The sequence below is a fragment of the Anolis carolinensis genome, chromosome 4 (genome assembly GCF_035594765.1).
Source record: "Anolis carolinensis isolate JA03-04 chromosome 4, rAnoCar3.1.pri, whole genome shotgun sequence".
NCBI lineage: Eukaryota > Metazoa > Chordata > Lepidosauria > Squamata > Dactyloidae > Anolis > Anolis carolinensis.
In genome coordinates this window covers 236070418-236090667 of record NC_085844.1, presented here as the reverse complement: position 1 = coordinate 236090667, position 20250 = coordinate 236070418, and the positions used below count along the sequence as shown (strand labels likewise).

Here is a 20250-nt window from a genome sequence, read left to right as displayed (position 1 = left end):
TCTTCGGTGAAAAGAACAAGTTTCACATCTTTTTATTTTGACTTGTTCTTTTGTAAACATTTATGGTTCTAATGCAACATCTCTGTCAGAGGATTCATATCTTCAGCACTATCCTTTAACGTAATGCCATCCTAAGTATGTGCAACTGACATAAATATTATTATTTTTCCTTTTTGCTGCTTCCTGCCATTGCCATCACTTTTATGTATTGTTACCATTTTAAACTTTCAATTGCAGGGCAACGGATGTGTCCTGTTATATTTTAAAAATGTCATGCATATTTTTGGAGCTATGTCAATTATAAATCGCAAGGGCTTTGACAGTTTTTCAGTTTCTGTGCTGAGACGCTCCAATTTATTTTGACAAATCAGAACAAAGCCTGTAACAAAATAAATTAATAGACTCATCACTATTTCTCATCTATTAATGATCAAAGAAAATTATATCTGTGTTCTGCAATAGTTTCGGCACTTCCCATTTGTGAACATGTGCATACTTGCACCCTCAAATTCTGAATTGCTGAGCTATGAAGTTTGTTCATTGCAAGTGATGTGGCAGAATCTGTGATGCATTCAGCCATGGTAGTCTGATTAATTATTGCTGTAATCTTGAACAAATGTAGGAAAATATTAGCATGTATGGCATTTCTTTGCAATTGGCTCCCTTTCAAACTTAGACGAATAAACTCTTCTGTAAATTGCTAGATGTGCATTCTAAATTTTAGTTTATTTCTTTCTGGATTGTCAGTAAATGAATAAAATAAAATAAAATAAAATGAATAAAATAAAGCTCTGTACCCCAAGCTACATTTCTGGATGAGCATCTGGGAGAGCATGTATAATTTCTTCAGTTAGCTTGGTCCCTGGATTTTAAATACATGAGCAACTGTCTGCTTTACAAGTGCTGGGTGCATATTTAAAGAGTATCCAAGAACTGAACCAAGAGGATCACTTTTCAAGTTTTGTATTGGTTTCCCTAGTCCTAAAGAAAGAAACAGGGTGGTACAATTTCCATTGCTGTGATAGTGATGGATTTAAAGCAAATATTTTAAGACACTATTTGACTTGGTTCTGTTGGTTCAAATTCATGGAAGATTTAAAATATTACTCACTAATGGTATCAAATTATGGGATAACCTTTTCTTACTGGAAATTGCAAGTTTAACATATGTGCACTATTGAATGTTGGTTTCCTGATTAATCCAAATAATAATTGCCCATCAAAGTCAGATTAAGTGTCTTCTTAATTTTGTAATATTCTAGGTACGTCAAGCTGCTTTCCAGTCACTTGGGCCATTTATTTCTACTTTTGCAAACCCTTCCAGTGCTGGTCTTTATATTCGGGAGGATGGGACACTCAGTATCCGACCTTCCAGTCCATGTCCAGCTGCCAAAATTGCAAACAGCGTGTTATCTAGGTATGGTTATTTAGCAATAAAGATTTTCCTGAACTCTGTTTTTTTGTGTAAGGTCTAAAATTGAAAATAAACTGTTAACAGATTCTCTTCTGTAGGTTTTACAGATCAGGGATATTAGTTTTATTGGTTGTACTTTCAATACATTGATGTTTAAAACTTGTGTAATGAAATAAAATAGGATTACCATGAGCAGTATAAATAAAAATAAAAATGTGTAGGAATATACTATAGTTAATTTCAGGCTACATTTGTTGCTCATAAGATCAGGTAAGCTTGTGATGAAAAATGAATAGATGTTTGCCTTGATATAAATGTCTGATGTGTCTAAGCAGTTACTTCAGAAGTATGAAGCAAAAGTTTTACTGCTTATCTGTGATGGTGGTAAGGAAACAAATTGTAAATTTCAGATCGCTTTTAAAAAGTGACACTTTAAAAAAGTGGCCACTATTGATGGATATAATTTTTTAATGTGAAATTTTCCCTTTTCTCATCATTTGCATGATGCTCATTTGCATAAAATTGATTTTTTTAAAAAGTGATGAGACAGTTTTAGTCTTGGAAGAGATAACCTTCTTGAAATCTGTGTGATTCTGTCATGATTTGTTTCTTGTTTTTGCTGTTCTTTTTCCACACCTTGTTTCAATATTAAATATAGGCAGTTCCCGGATTACAAACAAGATATGTTTTGCAGGTTTGCTCTTAAGTTTGTAAGCTGGAAAAAGTACATTTTAAAGTGTAACTCTAACCAAAAACATATATATGTTTATCTCTGGATTGCACAGGGAAGGGTTAACACCCCTGTGGTGTTTGTTTTGCTGTCTGTGCCCCTGTTCAGAAGATTTCAGCTCACTTTCTGTCCCACTGAGAATTTGAAAAAATTGATTTTTTTGTGGAAACAAGAACTGGTGATGAAGCTACAGTTGAGACCCCCTTTCCAAATGATAATTCTTTCAGAAGTGAATTTCCCTTTCCGAGGGGTAGATTTCTCCCACTTCTTGTTGTCTCACCCCCATTTTTAGCCCTGAGTAATTTGTAAATTGGATTTTTGTAACTCGGGGGACTGCCTGTATAACTATTTTAATGGTCATCTCAGGAATTGCTAATATTTCCAGAAATATCACTGCAAGCAAATTCAAAACAAATGAACTCAGATTTAGGAAAACAAGAATCAGAAACATTGTATAGACAATAGGTGACAACACAAGGTGATTTTAAAGCAACACATTTACATTTGGAGTTAATTTGACCATAAACATTCTCCATGATATGAATGGGCATTGCGCATGTGTGGACTTTTCTTCACTTTTCTAAATAGATCACTCTTGAGCAAATGTACAATCATTGACTAATTCCCCAACTCATTGGAACTAAAATGTTGAGAAGCACATAATGAGTGTATTGCTCAGAAATAGGTTACGTGAAGCTTATTGTGACTAATTTTAAGAAGCACCTATTCTGCAAGTAGGATTAATTTTGAGAAGAATCAATAATTGCAGTTGAAATCCTAATAATTGCATGACCCTTTGTTTGTTACAGTAATAGTAATGACATTTGTTAGCGTTCAGTTTTGACTAACAATAATTTTCTTATCAGTTCAGAGGAGCCAGCAGAAAATAAATTGGAAACATTTACAGAGAAGTCTTCTGTTAACTGCACTGCATCAAGTTCAAGTGCACAAGAAGAAAGTTCAGCCGCACATGTTAATTTTGGAGTTAATCAAATTATATTCAATCAGAGTCACAATGCTGGTCCTTTTGTGACTAAAGATATTAAAGACTGTGAAGTCAACAGTTATCAGGGAATGAACTCAGGGGTCCAGTGTGCTGATGATGTGTTCAATACTTTCTTATACTGGCGTCCACCTCTTCCTGACATAAGCCAGGATTTGGAACTGCTTCAATGCAAAACTGAGATACATGAAGGGAGCTGCTCAATGTCAGAAGTTCTGTGCAATAACTGTGTGGCCAGCAGTGAGATTAAAAAAGTTCTTCAGAGTTTGCAGGAGCATATGGATGACCCAGATGTTCAAGGTAAGAGACTTCCTTCTCCATGTATAACACTTTTTACAGCAAGTCATCAGTACAAGAGATTCTGCTCTGACCACATTGGTTCTTAAGGCTTCTTCATTATGATATAGAACTATTTACTGTCCTGAATGCAGTACTCTAATACAGCAATAAATTTGTGTTGTTTTAAAAGTGATATTTAGGAAATGTATGTCTTGAACATCAGTTGAACATCAGGTGCAGGTATTGACCTATAAAGCCCTATACGGCTTGGGCCCTGCCTATCTCCATGATCGCATCTCCCCCTATGAACCGGTGCGGGCCTTGAGATCTGCCAGGGAGGCCCTCCTTTCGCTCCCACTGCCGTCCCAAGCGCGACTGGTGGGGACAAGGGAATGGTCCTTCTTGGTAGTGGCCCTCCGGCTCTGGAACACCCTCCCTAAAGAGATCAGAGAGGCCCCCACTTTGCCCACTTTCCGTAAGGAATTAATAACCTGGTGGTTTCGGCAGGTTTTTGAATAAGATTAGTCTCATTAGTCAAATCAGACTCTACTTTGGTACACTGCCCACCTCTTGGCCCAAAGATATGTTGTATAAGTTACATATCCCTAAAAATGGATTATGTCAACCTTGCCCTGACTAATGATTCCCGCCCCTCGATCGAAGGTTTTGACTGTGATTGCTTATTTTAACTGAGTTGTCCTTGTCTTCTTTTAATGATGTGTTTATTTTGCTGTGTTAAATTATTGTATGTTGTTTCACACTCATGTTTGAAACTGCCCTGAGTCCCTTTGGGGAGATAGAGCGGTATATGAATAAAGTATTATTATTATTATTATTATTATTATTATTATTATTATTATTATTATTATTATTTACCTTTATTGCTTAGCTGTCGGGTGGGAGATAGACAACAATGTTGATGCTGGTAAAAATGTCAACTGCCCCCACCCCACTCCACCGCCTGAAAACTGCATATGTCCTGAATTATCCCCCAGAAAAATAAGGCCCTTGATATCATTTCTGAAGCAATTTACGTATCTTCAAATGTGATTTGTCTAAGTCAGTGGTTCTCAACCTTTTTTTTTTTTGACTAGGAAGCACTTGATTGGGGACCATTCTGACCAGAGACCACTTTGACCAAGGACCACTGTCCAACATTAGTACCAAAAGGGTTACAAATCAGTTTTTGGTCAACTTTAGATTCAGTTTGGTTATTTGGGGTGCTGATTCATATAATTGCATTAGATAGACGACATCAGTTCTAGTTTCTGATACAGAACATCTGACATCCAGTAGTCGCCATCTGCTTGCCCATAGAAAATGATATTTAATAATCTAGAGCTTCTCTTTCTCTCTCTCACTCTCCTCCAATGGCATCACACACCCCTGGTGCCAATTTTCCCCGCATGTCTCACAGACCTTAATTTTATGTCTTGGCCGTGGCCACAGGTTGGGAACCACTGGTCTAAGTCAAGCGTAGTTTACCTAAATGAGACTAAATAAGTCTTGGGCTCAAATGCAATTACTCCTAAATGTATTTATTTTAGAGTAAATATTGCCATATTCAATAATGTACTTAAAGTCTTAGTCACCAGTCTCCTAGTACAGTACTTTTCAGGTTATCTATTACGAGATCTTTTTTTTTTTTTTTTTGGCTTGGACTGGCACTAACTTTGGGCCCATTGAGTACAGTTGCTCTTTTTTTCCTGGAAACTTGCAGGGACCAACAACCACTGGCATTACTCCAGGTAGCACCCCTTTGAGACAAATTATCCTAATAGATCATTGGATTGGAAAACAGCTCATCTTGTGCAAATACCTTCTCATAAGACCTAGGTATAAAGCTGAGCAATAACCAAATACGGATTTTTAAGCTATGAAAAAATAGCATATAAGAAATAATGCAAGCGAGAAAAAGAGTGGAAAGGTTCAAGCAGTACTGTGCTAGAAATGGCACATGTGTTTTTTCTCCCTAGATTTGTAGGCTTTTTATTTCTATAGACCTATATGTTGAATTTAAATAATTCTTCATTAAATGTTATTCTTTACCAATCAGTAAGTTATTATTTTTACAAAAGAGAATAGCTTCTGCATCTAGGAGTATAGTGTTGTCATTATGGCTAATATCAATCATCTTATTCTTAGTGAATTTGTCTAATACCCTTTTGAAAAGAAGAACTGTAGAAATATTGTTTCACAGTACATGATATAATTCTCTGATCATGTTTTTCTTTTTAAAGGTGGTATTTTAGCCAATTATTATTATGAAGTTGAAAAGGAGAGGCATGAAAACTAATTCAGTGAAATTTGTTTCATCTAATTAGCTCAGGTCCAAGTATTATCTGCTGCACTCAGAGCTGCTCATCTTGATTCAGTCAGCGACTATGCTGTCAAACAGAATGAAGAAGTTAATGGTGACCACAAGGAAGATGCAGCCATTTTGGACCTTGAAACAAATACAGTGAATGAGAGCAATCTGTCTTCATTACCAAGCCAGGAGGAGGTGATTAATCCATCCCCTCCAACTGTAATTAAAAATGTGGTAAGTATGTTTTTCTCAGTAGATTGACACCAACCTTTGCTAGCCATTCGTTGTTTATTTTTATTTTTAATCTGATATAGGAGTCCCTGGTAGTGCAGCGGATTAAACCGCTGAGCTGCTTAACTTGCTGACCAAAAGGTTGGCGATTCAAATACGGGGAACGGGATGAGCTCATAGAATCACAGAATCATAGAATAGTAGAGTTGGAAGAGACCTCATGGGCCATCCAGTCCAACCCCCTGCCAAGAAGCAGGAAATTGCATTCAAAGCACCCCCGACAGATGGCCATCCAGCCTGTGCTTAAAAGCCTCCAAAGAAGGAGACTCCACCACAGCTCCCTCTGTTAGCCCCAGTTTCTGCCAACCTAGGAGTTTGAAAACATACAATTGTGAGTAGATCAATAGGTACTATTCCAGTGAGAAGGTAAAGGCGCTCCATGCAGTCATGCCGGCCATATGACCTTGGAGGTGTCTATGGACAATGCCGGCTCTTAGAAATGGAAATGAGCACCAACCCCCAGAGTCGGACACAACTAGACTTAATGTCAGGGGAAAACTTTTATCTTTTTACCCTGAAAGTAAGAGCCAAAGGGATTTTAAAAAAAGAAACCAAATTGTAACTATCAAGGGTTGTGAAATTATTCCTATATATTCAGCACTGCCTGAACCCCAGGCTCTGAAACCCAGCCAAATACCAAGACTTTGCAGTACTTCCAATAAATGCTTAGATTGGAAAATCCCCATGAGGAGGGAGTTCGAGAAGTACAATTGGCCATTGAGAATGACTCCTTCAGTGGTTTAAGGAAAAGTTACAAGCAGTGTGATGGTAGAAGACTGCACAGAAGAATAAATGAAACTCAAAATTTTCTGCTAGATGTGCCAAAGCAAATATGGCATATATTGGTGAATTGGTTTTTCCTGAGCAAATATTGGACTACTTTGTCAATGTTTTCTTAAAACTGGAATGTAGAATCATTATACTGTAGGCACAGACTAGCACATCTGAAGCTAGTCATGCTGACAGTAATTAAAAATGAATTAGCAAATACCATGCCTGTTTAATTACGTAATTGGGAGAAAATATGATATTTTAAATATAAGAGAATTTACAGTAGTAAGCCAATATTCTCAACTTTCCTTTCAAGTAATATTTTCTACTAATGTTTCTTAGGAGATTCACAGTTATTAAACAACAGTAACAATAAGTCATCTGGATGTGATATCAAACCCTGATATGCATTAGTGATTAACAGATACTTTGAACTTCCATAAGCTTCTGTATAAGGTATTTTAAGCTTCAAATATAGATAAGTGTCTGATGTAACCTGGTCTGCATTTTTACAAAGCTTGAATGCATATCTTACTAATATGTTCGTATTGAATCCCCTTCAGGGTGAGAAGGGCGGGGTAAAAGTTAAATAAATAAATAGCCATGCATTTTAATTCTTTATAGTGCTTCTCATAATTTTTTGCAGGAGTTAGAAGAGCAACAGAATGGGCCCAGCAAAGTTTTAGAGGCTGATGAGAATGAAGCACTTCTGGAAGAGGATAAATCAAAATTACAGGTTGTTTTAAACATTTGTTAATATAGTAGAGGGAAGTTCAGTTTTCATAATGGAAACAGTCTTGGTAATTTGGTTGTCAGCTACCATGTATAAGAGATAAAAAGTCTCATTGGACATTACTTTGTAAATCTGATTCTAAATGTGTAGGGCTCTAGGTCATACATTCATGCCACCTTACTTTCTTTCTGACTCCTTTTCCTTACAATATTATGTTTACTCATCTGAATACTTCATTCCTCTTACTTGAGATCTCCCTCAGCTTGGAGTTTTATATCTCAGTGTGGGATGCTTAATGGGCAATGCTGGGCGTAACATTTGGCTTGGAGAAAAGTTACTTGCTACTTGGAAAGAGGAGTTTCTGACTGTTATACTGGTTTCAGAAGATAATAAATGACCAAGCCCTAAATCAGATTGTATTCTGGAAATAATCTGTGTAAACAAAATGTTGAGGCACTGATGCCTTGTTATTTATTTCTGTACAATTGGCCCACATATTGCGCAAGGGTTCTGTTCCAGGACCTGTTGCATAATATGACTTTCATGTATAATCTGGAGCCTTTTTCAGAGGGAGATTTCACTGACTGGATCTTGTTCACAACCGAAATGCTGCTGAAAGCTAAACATACTCTATAGTCAAAATATCCCCCCTTCTTTGTTCACCTACTGCATCACAGAGATAAGAGTAGCTGAAGGGAAAGACATGTTGGGTTCCAGGCTTTCTGCATTCAACAAGGAGTAAAACAGTCATAAATTGTAGCCAGTCCAAGGTTAGGAAATCGCAAATACAGTAGAGTCTCACTTATCGAACACTCACTTATCCAACGTTCTGGATTATTCAACGCATTTTTGTAGTCAATGTTTTCAATACATCGTGATATTTTGGTACTAAATTCATAAATACAGTAATTACTCTACATAGCATTACTGCTTATTGAACTACTTTTTCTGTCAAATTTGTTGTATAACATGATGTTTTGGTGCTTAATTTGTAAAATCATAACCTAATTTGATGTTTAATAGGCTTTTCCTTAATACCTCCTTATTATCCAACATATTCGCTTATCCAACATTCTGCTGGCCCGTTTATGTTGGATAAGTGAGACTCTACTGTACTGAAAAGTACTTCTATTCATGAAGAAAAAGGGTTGAAAGCAACCAAACTTCAAAGGAGTGGATGAGAGATTTGTCAGTAGCTGTTTCCATGCACAGGTGCATAATTAGTTTAGTGTCTCCTACTTAATAACTACTGGACATAATATATCCATGTCCCTTTGTCACTCAATGAATGGTGGCAATGGGTTTTCAGTGTCTCCAGCCCGCTGCAGAGGAATACCAGTTTTGTATTATTGGTGGAGGGACTTGTGGATATCGGCCCAGATTTTTGTGGTTTTTACTAAAGATTGATTAGTTAATTTATTTGCCAGATTTCTGAGTGAGAAGGGGTGGTGTACACTGAATGTAAAAAGAGCTATTAGAGTACATATGAAACGAATGTCCTAGTTTAGACAGACTGACACTTTGTTTTTCTCATTTATTCCGAGAATATTAGAGAAAGCATCAGAAACAGTGATAGATTAAGGCTTGTATTTTCCAGTGTTATGACTATGAAATAAGCCAAGCAATGTGTGGCCACATTCAGCAAGATCAATGGCTATGAATATAACCTATGCTGTGTCAACATTTTTACAAGATGTACGTGATGCAGCATGGTGGAAGGAACCAATTGCCTTCATTAAACATTATAAATTTGATAGGTATAAATCAGCACATTTGGCAGAACTGTGCTTCATGCAATGTTTTTTGTAGTTGAGAAGTTTATCATTTAGTAGTCTTGAAATCCTACTCAGCTATCGCTCTTGAATAAAGCCCAATTATCATGAATTGCTCCTTTGTTCCAACCTGAGAATTAGAGGTTATAGGCCTCTTCTACACAGCTGTATTAAATCCAGATTATCTACTTTGAACTGGATTATTTGGCAGTGTAGGCTCAGATAATCCAGTTCAAAGCAGATAATGTGAATTATCTGCCCTGATATTTTGGATTATATGGCAGTGTAAAAGGGCCCATACTTATAATAAGTACTCATTCTGTGATGGCAGGAGGAGCAATTCAAACCCACACAATGATGACTACTAATACAGCAGCAGCAACAACAACAACAATAATTTGATGATGCTGAAACAGATTTTTCAGGAATTAGTTGTGCATAGATATAGTTAGGTCAGGGCTTGATAATAAAAATTGACTGATAAGGGGAGGCGTATTGACAGATCAAACAAATGTATCTAGTTGGGTTAGCACATGGAGATAAAAGTGATAATGGTGGATTGCTTCTTTTGCCATGTCACAATGAATATTCATGGTAAGTAAAACCACTCTATCTTCTTTCTTCTTGTTCACCAAGCTTGACAAAGTGGCCTTCTTAAAATATTGAAAAAGATAGCTATTATTTAAGGCAGAACTGATGGTGTCCATCTTCTTGGACATTCTGTAGCTGTTGCTGTTCTGTATTGTGTGTTTTTCCATTCTTTCATTGCCACCTGGAGAGGGTGATAGAATGCTATACTAGAACAGCTGTCTTTCAGTGCTTGTATATTCTTCCTCTTGTTTAATTTATTATTATCAATAATTTACTATTTTTTTAATCTCCAGGATATTATACCTCAGCCTTTATTGGATCAATACCTATCTATGACAGATCCTGCTCGTGCACAGACTGTTGATACAGAAATCGCAAAGCACTGTGCATACAGTCTTCCTGGTGTAGCCTTAACATTGGGCCGACAGAATTGGCACTGTTTGAAAGATACATATGAAACCTTGGCATCTGATGTACAGGTAAAGTACAAAGGAGTCTGGTTCACACCAAATGTTATTCAGGTGTATATATCATGTGATTTTTAGAACAAACCCATTTCCACAACAAATGTAATAAAGCCTTTTAAGTGTTTGTTTTAAAATCCACAGTATTATGAAAGATTTGTATAAATGTTTTTGAATTTGCTTTTCTACTGTTTGCCCAACAGCATTCAGTTGTTTTATATTAACTATTTACAGTGGAAGGTGCGTCGGACCCTTGCTTTCTCCATTCATGAGCTAGCTGTCATCTTGGGAGATCAGCTAACAGCAGCAGATCTGGTGCCTATTTTCAATGGCTTCTTAAAAGATCTGGATGAAGTGCGCATTGGAATCCTCAAACATCTTTATGACTTCCTTAAGGTAAAAGTTGTTCATATTTGTTCTTTGCTTGCTAATATTTTTTTAATCGTAAAGGCCATGTTTGGAGAAATATGTGAGATCCACTTGTGCAAGCAATTTTTTCAAAATTTAATGTAATTTTTAAAGAGTACCACACTCTTGCATGAAAAGCCACCATTGACCCTCCCTATACCTGGGAACGTCTTTATATTCTTGGCATTAAATGTTGCCAACTGTTGTAAGCCGCCTTGAGTCCCCCCGGGTGAGAAGGGCGGGGTATAAATGCTGGAAATAAATAAATAAATGTCCCTTGTGTGAATTGCACATCTTTTCCAATTATGTTGACAACTTGTTTCAAGTGCTGTAACCGGTGTGCATCGAAGATACTGGACTCTGATGGCCATTCCAAGTGCCTTCTTTGCCCTGGAGAGAGCCATGTTGTTGGTTCATGCCAGCATTGCCAGGCCATCCTGGCCAAGTCTGCAAAAACAGCATGGCCCGGCTAAAGGTGCTGCTCTATCAGCAGGTCCTGGCTCTATCGGCCTCTATGGTGCCATCAACATCGGTGTCATCATTGGCCCCTTCTGAAGGATCAACCCCTTCAAAGACTTTGTAAGCTTCGAAGAAGTCTAGACTGCCTAACCCGCCCCACAGATCAACATGTCAAAGGCGCCATTAACATTGAGCTCGTTAGCCTTGGCATGGTCGACTCAATTGATCACAGCCACGTCACCCTCTATCTCCTCCATGAGAATAGCCCATGAAGAGATGAGGAGAGCAGAGGTCAAGGAGATGGGGGCGTCACCCTCCCTCCCAGTCCCACTGACTCCGGGAAAGTCAGTAGAGGTTCAGCTTCTTAAGCAAAAACAAAAGTCTGAGAGAAGGTGAAAGATCCAACAGCTCTCTTCCTCCTCTTATTTGAGGGTGGAACAGGAAACTTCATCGGCAGCCTCATCGGGCCATTCATCTGTGGTAGAGCCTTTGTCGGATGGTGAGTTACAGGACTCTTCTCCCCAATCAACACACACCCCCATCCAGCTGCAACCACCCCTGGCTCCACCGGTACAAGTCTATCAGGAACTTTTCCCATTGACAGAGACATCCCCTGAAAAAGGTTGCCAGACTTCCTGCCTAGCCAGAGCGGCCCAAGGCTCAGCATCGAAGCAAGGCCCAGCCACACCATTCCCACCAAGAGCCCCAGTCGCACCACCAAAAAGACTGCCCCCTCCGCTCGTCTCACAGGTGCCACACCAGCCAAAGAGGATGACCTCGAGCCCTACGTCGTTGAGTCTGTGGGCTCCGAGTCAGTGTTGTCCTTTGGCCTCGACCTCTCACTAAACCCAAAGGCTTACTGTGTGGATCCGCCCTCCCCCATGTGAGAGCGTTTTCTGACTAGATGGAATGGCATGGAAGTCAAACAGACTTCGAAAGCCATCAATAACCCGGTCTTCAAGAGAGTTCAGGCCGAAACTCCACTTCCTTACCTGCCATATCTACTGGAAGTTATTCAGACATCCTGGAGAACCCCATCCTCCATACCTTCAACTTTGAAAAGGATTAAGGCCTGGCACTGAAGTGACAATGAAGGTCAGAGTTGGCTAGCCCACCACCCTGACCTGAACTTGGTAGTAGTCAAGGCCTCCCAGTCTTCAGGCAAGCAAAACTTGACCCCGGCAGACAGGGAAGGAAAGAGGTTTGACTGTTGGGCTTTAACTCTACTTGGGAGCTTTCCTACTTACAAGAATCTCCAACTATGGTGCCTGTATGGGCACATATCAGCAGTTACTTTGGGAAAAGGCATAGGTTTTCCATGCTCTTGGAAGAGAACAGAGCAGTGCTTTCTACACTGCTACAAGACACTACCTCCTTTGCCCACCACCAGATACAGGTGGCAAAATACACCGCAGACACAGTGGGGAAGATGATCGCCGATGCTATTCCTATTCATCGGCATGCCTGGCTCCGCTACTCTGGACTCTCTATGGCCTCCCGTCAAGTCATCAAGAATCTTCCCTTCGATGCCATAGGATTGTTCAATGCAGGCACTGATTGCAAGCTGAAATGCAACCAAGATTTCCAACTCTTTTCCTCAGTGTGCGGGATGCTGATTCAAACTCACCATCATTTGAGGACTTGTTGGCACCAGCACTGCTACAAGCACTTCAACCAACCTGCTTGCTAACACCAGTAGAGGATGTCTCCTGCCCCAGCATCACAGCCACTCCTCTGCCCTCACCAGAACCAGAGGCAACAAAACTGCCCAGCCACTAACCAACCCAAGCACCGGGTTTGATGGCCTCGCTCAACAAGAGGCATGGCAGCCTCAACAGCTTTCCTCCGCGGCATCCTTCTGGACTCAATCTGCAGGATGGCAGTTTGGGCCAACCCTTTGACTTTTGTGTCCCATTACAGACTGGACTTGAGATTGCACGCAGACACTGTCTTTGGCTGATCGGCCTACTGCCTGGCCTACCTACCACATCTGACCAGGCCCTGCCCAGGGTTTAGGACCCCTTACATATTGTACCAATGACAAACAAAAAGTTTTCTCTGTATGTTTGATAGATTCTTTATTGAGAGTTTTCCATAATGTTTATACATGAACAATGCAAAGTTCTTATCTTGTTCTGTACCATTCCATATGGTGTATCTTATTGCACTAGGTTGTCAGACCGTTTGTTTAGACTTTTTTGTACTGAAGGATATCCCTTCCTAAGTAAGAGTACCTTCTGCAGTCACAGTATGAGTTATTCTTCTTTGTACGGCACTTCTCTATTTACTTTCTGTCACCTGGCAGGAAATGTGTTTTTTGTACTGTAGCATCTCATACTTTCTATTGCTATGTGCCAATAAATGTTACATTTGGTTTACATTCTATCTGGTGTCGGTTTGACATATGTCCTGCCTACCTATACCTCAGCTTGCTAGTCTCCATATGTGTGTATTCACAGAGACCACAAAGAAAAAGGATACAGTGTTTCCCCTGTAAATAAGATGTAGCAGAGTTTTTGGTGAATTGCCAAATATAAAACATCCCTGAAAGTAAGACCTAGGAGGAGGAAGCTGCCGCTTCCTTTGTGGCGGTTCCCTCTTCCTTCGCCGAGGGAGGTACGTGCGGCACGAAGGAGGAGGGAAAGGCACACATCTTTCCCTCCTCCTTTGTGCCACATGTGCCTTCCTTGGCTGAGGAGGAGGGAGCAATAAGACATCCCCTGAAAATAAGACCTAGCGTGTCTTTGGGAGCAAAAATTAATATAAGACACTGTCTTATTTTTGGAGAAACAGATGAGGTTGCTCATCTATAACTGTGTTTCTTTGAGTGGTTCTCTTTGAATTCACATAAACCTGCCCGTTCCTCCCTCTGCTATGCATATCTCCCTGTGCCTTTATGCCCTGGGGAGGAGTGGGTGGGGTAACCACCAAAACTTGCAAATCAGAGCTTGGGAAGCTTTCTGTTAGAGCCTGTACAGATGCAGTAAACTCTTATGTATGAATTCACAGAGGACCACTCAAAGAAATAACAGTTCTCACTGACATCCACAATTGGCTTGTTTGTTTAAACATTCCTTTAATTAGAACAAACTGGGATTGTAAAATGTACATCTCTTACTTTTGTCTTGTAGCTCCTTCATGCTGACAAAAGACGGGAATATCTTTACCAGCTTCAGGAATTCGTGGTTACAGATAACAGTAGAAATTGGCGGTTTCGTTATGAACTTGCAGAGTAAGTAAAACTGAACTATAGCTAGCACAGCTTGTTATTTCCTAGTCATCTATGATAGAACTGTCTGCCACCCAAAGTTTAGGGGTAATGGGGCTGAATAGGAGACCTCCTATACCAGTGATTCCCAACCTTTAAGAGACTACAGACCACTGAGGCAAAAGTTGGGTAGATCAGAAACTATAGAGATCAGTCAACCCTTCTCCCCATCACCCGCACACAAAGGGTGCTCTCTCTATCTCTCTGGCCCAGGTCACATGCTCCCTTCTCACCCCACCCTACCAGGAGCCAGTGATGGAGCTTGGCTTGGGCCCCACCTTCATTTGGCTGCCTCCTCCTCCTTGCAGTCCAGCCTGTGAGCGGGGCTTCCTTCCTTGCCTCAAAAGCAGTTAAGAAATAAACGATCCAACAGCACCAATCCTGCTCCCTCTGTTTATCCAGCATTAGACCCTTCCTTCCTCACCTGCTATTTATTTATTTATTTATTTACTGTATTTATACCCCACCCTTCTCACCCCAAAGAGGACTCAGAGCGGCCTTACAATAGGCAATAATTCAATGCCACATAGAACAAACATATATTAAAATAGACATATACATTAAAAACAGAAAATTAAGCATATAAACATTAAAACCAATTATTAAAACCACACATTCCAAAATGTGGTTTTAATAATTGGTTTTAATGTTTATATTAAAACCACACATTCCAAAATAGGAGCCCCCAGATGGCGTAGTGGACTAAGTGACTTGAAGGTTGGGTTGCTGACCTGAAAGCTGCCAGGTTCAAATCCCACCTGGGGAGAGTGCGGATGAGCTCCCTCTATCAGCTCCAGCTCCATGCGGGGACATGAGAGAAGCCTCCCACAAGGATGGTAAAAACATCAAAACATCCGGGCGTCCCCTGGGCAACGTCCTTGCAGACGGCCAATTCTCTCGCTCCAGAAGCAACTCCGGTTGCTCCTGACACGAAAAAAAAAAAAAATTCAAAAATCATGGTCCAAAAGCCGTTCCAATCGTTACTGCACATATTAACTTCACTCTTGAGGAGGCTGCTGCCAGAGACCCATTTGCAATCTCCTTCTTGCAACCCAGCTCCTCCCTGGGTCTGAAAATGGATAACTGGCATCAGCAGCTTCAAGCCTACGCAAGGAGGGAAGGATCCAACACTGCCATTCTTGCCCCCTCCCTTTGCCTGATGTTGGATTTTTCCTTCCTTGTAGGCCCAGATAACAGGTGGCTGGGTTGCAAAGAGGAGACTGAAAATGAAGCTCTGGCAGCAGGCCACCAGTTGGGAACTATTGACCTATACCATTCTCTGAAATTGGTTTTATAGATAGGAGTGGAATACCATGGTATAGTCTCTCTTACTCTCATCCCACAGAGTTTATCCAGTAGGATACTCTAACTAGTGATTCCAACTCTACTGGTAGATCTAGGAGGATCATCTTTTCTCTGGAGTAGATTGTATGTGAGAACAACTAAGCATGTCTCAGTACCTCTCTTTGGACTGCAGTCAGACTGAAGTGAGGCCAGATACTTTTTTCCCTCCTGCTTGGGCACCTTGCTCCCAAAGGGAATCTTAGTAATATCATCATCACCTCTGTGGTACATATCTAGAGTGATTCTCTTCAGTATTATCTGTACACTGTGCAGGCAGTCCCCAAGTTACAAACATCTGACTTACAAATGACCCATAGTTAAAATGGGAGTTAGAGAACAGGAAATGAGAGAAATCTACCCCTTGGAAAGGAAATTCACTCCTGAAAGAGTTATCATGGGGAAAAGGTGTCTCAACTGAAGCTTTATCACCAATTCCACACCATAGTTTCCACACCAAGACAAACTTTTCAAAATTCAATTATTATAGGGACAGAAAGTTAGGTGAAATCTTCTGAAGAGGGAAGCAGACAGCAAAACAAAGACCACAGAATCATAGAATAATAAAGTTGGAAGAGACCTCATGGGCCATCCAGTCCAACCCCCTGCCAAGAAGTAAGAAATGGCATTTAAAGCACCCCCGACAGATAGCCATCCAGTGTTAATCCTTTCCTATGCTATCCAAAGCTAACTAGGGGACTGCCTGTATTTGGTTCTAACCAGTATTTTGATGTAAAAATCTTCTACCGTAAAACATTGTCTATAGTCTTTGGGTGTAATAATTCTGACATCTAGTGGGCGTACCATGAAATTTCAATGCATTTTCTCTTCCATAACTGTTAATGACATTTGCTGATATCTCATGCTGCTGCTCAATCATTTAGTCATCTCCAACTCTTCGTGACCTCGTGGACCAGTCCATGCCAGAGCTCCCTGTCGGCCGTCACCGGCCCCAGTTCCTTCAAGGTCAACCCAGTCACTTCAAGGATACTGTCCATCCATCTTGCCCTTGGTCGGCCTCTCTTCCTTTTTCCTTCCATTTTCCCCAGGATCGTGATCTTCTCCAAGCTTTCCTGTCTCCTCATGATGTGGCCAAAATAATTCAGCTTTGCCTCTAGTATCCTTCCCTCCAGTGAGCAGCCGGGCATTATTTCCTGGAGGGTGGACTGGTTGGATCTTCTTGCGGTCCAAGGCACTCTCAGGATTTTCCTCCAGCACCAGAGTTCAAAAGAGTCTATCTTCCTTCACTTTGCCTTACTTATGGTCCAGCTCTGGCATCCATAGGTTACTATGGGGAATACCATTGCTTTGACTATGCGGGCCTTCGTTGCCAGTGTGATGTCTCTGCTCTTCACTATTTTATCGAGGGTGGCTATTGCTCTCCTCCCAAGAAGTAAACGTCTTCTGATTTCCTGGCTGCAGTCTGCATCTGCAGTGATCTTTGCGCCTAGAAATATAAAGTCTGTCACTGCCTCCATGTTTTCTCCCTCTATTTGCCAGTTATCAATAGATGTAGTTGCCATGATCTTGGTTTTCTTGACGTTTAACTGCAACCCAGCTTTTGCACTTTCTTCTTTTACCTTGGTGATAAGGCTCCTCAGCTCCTCCTCGCTTTCGGCCATCAGAGTGGTATCATCTGTATACCTAAGGTTGTTAATGTTTCTTCCAGCAATTTTAACTCTGGCCTTGGATTCCTCAAGCCCCACATGTCGCATGATGTGTTCTGCGTACAAGTTGAATAGGGAGGGTGAAAGTATGCAGCCCTGCCGCACTCCTTTCCCAATCTTGAACCAGTCTGTTGTTCCATGATCTGTTCTTACTGTGGCTACTTGGTCTTTATACAGATTTCTCAGGAGACAGACAAGGTGATTTGGTATCCCCATACCACCAAGAACATGCCATAGTTTATTATAATCCACACAGTCAAAGGCTTTAGAATAGTCAATAAAGCAGAAGTAGATGTTTTTCTGAAACTCCCTGGCTTCCTCCATTATCCAGCGGATATTGGCAATTTGGTCTCTCGTTCCTCTGCCTATTCTGAACCCAGCTTGGACATCTGGCCACTCTATGGATATCTCATGACTGTAATGTTTTCTATAAGAGTCCCTAAGTATAGGTTCATTGAAGTTTTATTGATGTCATTTTGTAAACACTCTGTTTTTTTAAAACAGTGTTCTTTAAAACAAGCTAACTACCTTGCAATCCTACACTAGGAGAAAGGTGAGATAAAAATGAAATAAATAAATTCAAATAAATTCAAAGTATTAAGCACCACTTTGAGTCCCCATGGGTGAGAAAAGCGGTATATAAATGTAGTAAATAAATAAGCAAATTTTCCTACTCTTATTCATATTTGTTTCTGTACTGAAAACTCACTGGATGACATTGGGAGAATAACACACCATAAGTTCAAAACGACTTGAAGGCACACAACAAATAATCCAAAATAAACAATAAAAACTATTTTAAATGAATTTTATGCTACTACAAAAAAGAGAAAAAAAGGAGAAATGATATTAATGAAGAGCACACAATTAGTAAGAGTATGTGCTAATGTAGGACTGGATCGCTATAGAAGGGGGAAATTTTCTCCTTGTAGCAGGTCATACTTCAGGCTTTCTGCCAAAATCTATTTCCAGTGCTTGCCTTTAGGCTTTGGGGTCAGCATTACATTTTTTTTTGTGGGGCAGGGCGAGTATGCCTTCTAGTGTGGCAAGCTTCACTTGCTTCACTTTTATGGCTCAATAATTTTTTATTTTTTCGTACCTCTGGGTTTGTTTGTTTTTTTGCACTGGAAACAGCTCCCAACACAGATGAGACACCAGAAGCAACATCCATAGCATTCTTAATATTCAGATTTTACTCATTGGACTAAAGTACATTTTGAAAGCAAACGAGTGCAATCAACCTTAAAGTAATGATGTAAATGTTTATTTCTCTTTTATTTTAGGCAACTCATTTTGATACTTGAGCTCTATAATCCCAATGATGTATATGACTATTTAAGGCATATTGCACTAACTCTCTGCTCAGATAAAGTCTCTGAAGTCAGGTGGATCTCCTTCAGGCTGGTAGGTTCCTCTAACATTTATTATACATGGTGTCTGGTTTAACAAGTCTCTTGGAGTAAATTTTATTATCTCTTTGATTCTTTCTTCTGATACTTTTACAGGTTGTAGCAATACTACAAAAGTTTTATGTGAACAATGCAAACTCTTTGGGATTAAATTTCATTAATGAGCTGATTGTAAGGTTTCGCCATTGTTCTAAGTGGGTTGGAAGACAAGCATTTGCTTTCATCTGCCAGGTAAGTCTGTCGTCCCCCCTCCCCCCACCCTCCCTCCCTCCCTTCCTTGTATGACTGTTATATCTATAGAGAACATTATGGCTCTGTTGCTGAAACTAAAGATGGGCATATACTGTCTGAATGGGAGATTAACTGGGAACATCTAAATCACTTTGGATTGTGTTGTGAAAGAACAAGGTGCTATACATTTCTGTCATCAGCATTTTAGGTAGGAACATTAATAATATTGAAAACTGTTTTATCTTCTAGACCTATGCTTATTTATGGAAATCTTAAGATAGTGTTCATTTCTTGTACTGATATAGAGATTCAATCTTAATGTCTCTTTCCCAGAACACAGAATCATACTCAAAAGTGTATGTCATTCTTGGCTAAGAAATAAAAGAGAGATATGCTTATAACTAGTAAAAGATTTGTCATGTTCATGTGCTGTAAGTGCATCAATGTCACTATCTACTCAGCCTTCCTTTTTATAAATAAGTTACTTAGCTGCTCTGGTCTCAAAGAATGCTCGCATAACTGCTTAAAAGTTTTAAGAAAACCTGATGAGACTCCTTGGTGAGAGCATTCCATAAATCTACATCTCCTACTACTAGCGCTACTTCTTTCTCTGGATTCTACAGAGGAGTAATCCACAAGTTTTCTAAGTGCTTCACATCCATTATATTTTAAGACTTTCAACTGTAAAAAATAGGCTACAATTTTAACCTCCATATTGCAGGTGGAAACTGAGACAGGGTATGGTTTGCCTCAGACCACTTAATAAGTTTATAGTTGATGTGAGATTTGAACTGGAGGCTTCTTATTTACGAGTTTAGTCTTGTATCCATTGTATTACAGATTTGATAGTTGTAAGGCCTTTTTTCTCTTCAGTTAGAACACCAAGTTTCTCTAATGGGAAGTCAGGCGCAAAGTAATTTATTCATGATTGTATTAAATATAAAAACATTTCTATCCTTACCTATAGCAAATGTTCTCTAGTCAGATAAAATAAATGTAAAGCGTTTAAAACAGCAAGGATAATTTAAACAGACTAAAGACATATTAAACAATTAAACAAAGTAAAACAAGACCAATTAAAACAGTCTAAGGCAATTTAAAACCAGGCACG

The 20250-nt window shown here is 39.7% G+C and overlaps 1 protein-coding gene across 2 annotated transcripts in view; it reads left to right on the top strand.

Annotated features, from left to right (window-relative positions):
• Window positions 1-20250, top strand: part of LOC100556649 (serine/threonine-protein phosphatase 4 regulatory subunit 1) — a 63843-nt gene that overhangs the window by 36765 nt on the left and 6828 nt on the right. For both annotated transcript variants that reach the window (XM_008115231.3, XM_008115230.3), the window contains 9 exons: window positions 1263-1417; window positions 3011-3447; window positions 5751-5968; window positions 7443-7532; window positions 10186-10371; window positions 10591-10752; window positions 14355-14455; window positions 18783-18903; window positions 19005-19139. In XM_008115231.3, the coding sequence (XP_008113438.2) occupies window positions 1263-1417; window positions 3011-3447; window positions 5751-5968; window positions 7443-7532; window positions 10186-10371; window positions 10591-10752; window positions 14355-14455; window positions 18783-18903; window positions 19005-19139 (1605 nt within the window). The remainder of the gene's footprint in view (window positions 1-1262; window positions 1418-3010; window positions 3448-5750; window positions 5969-7442; window positions 7533-10185; window positions 10372-10590; window positions 10753-14354; window positions 14456-18782; window positions 18904-19004; window positions 19140-20250) is intronic.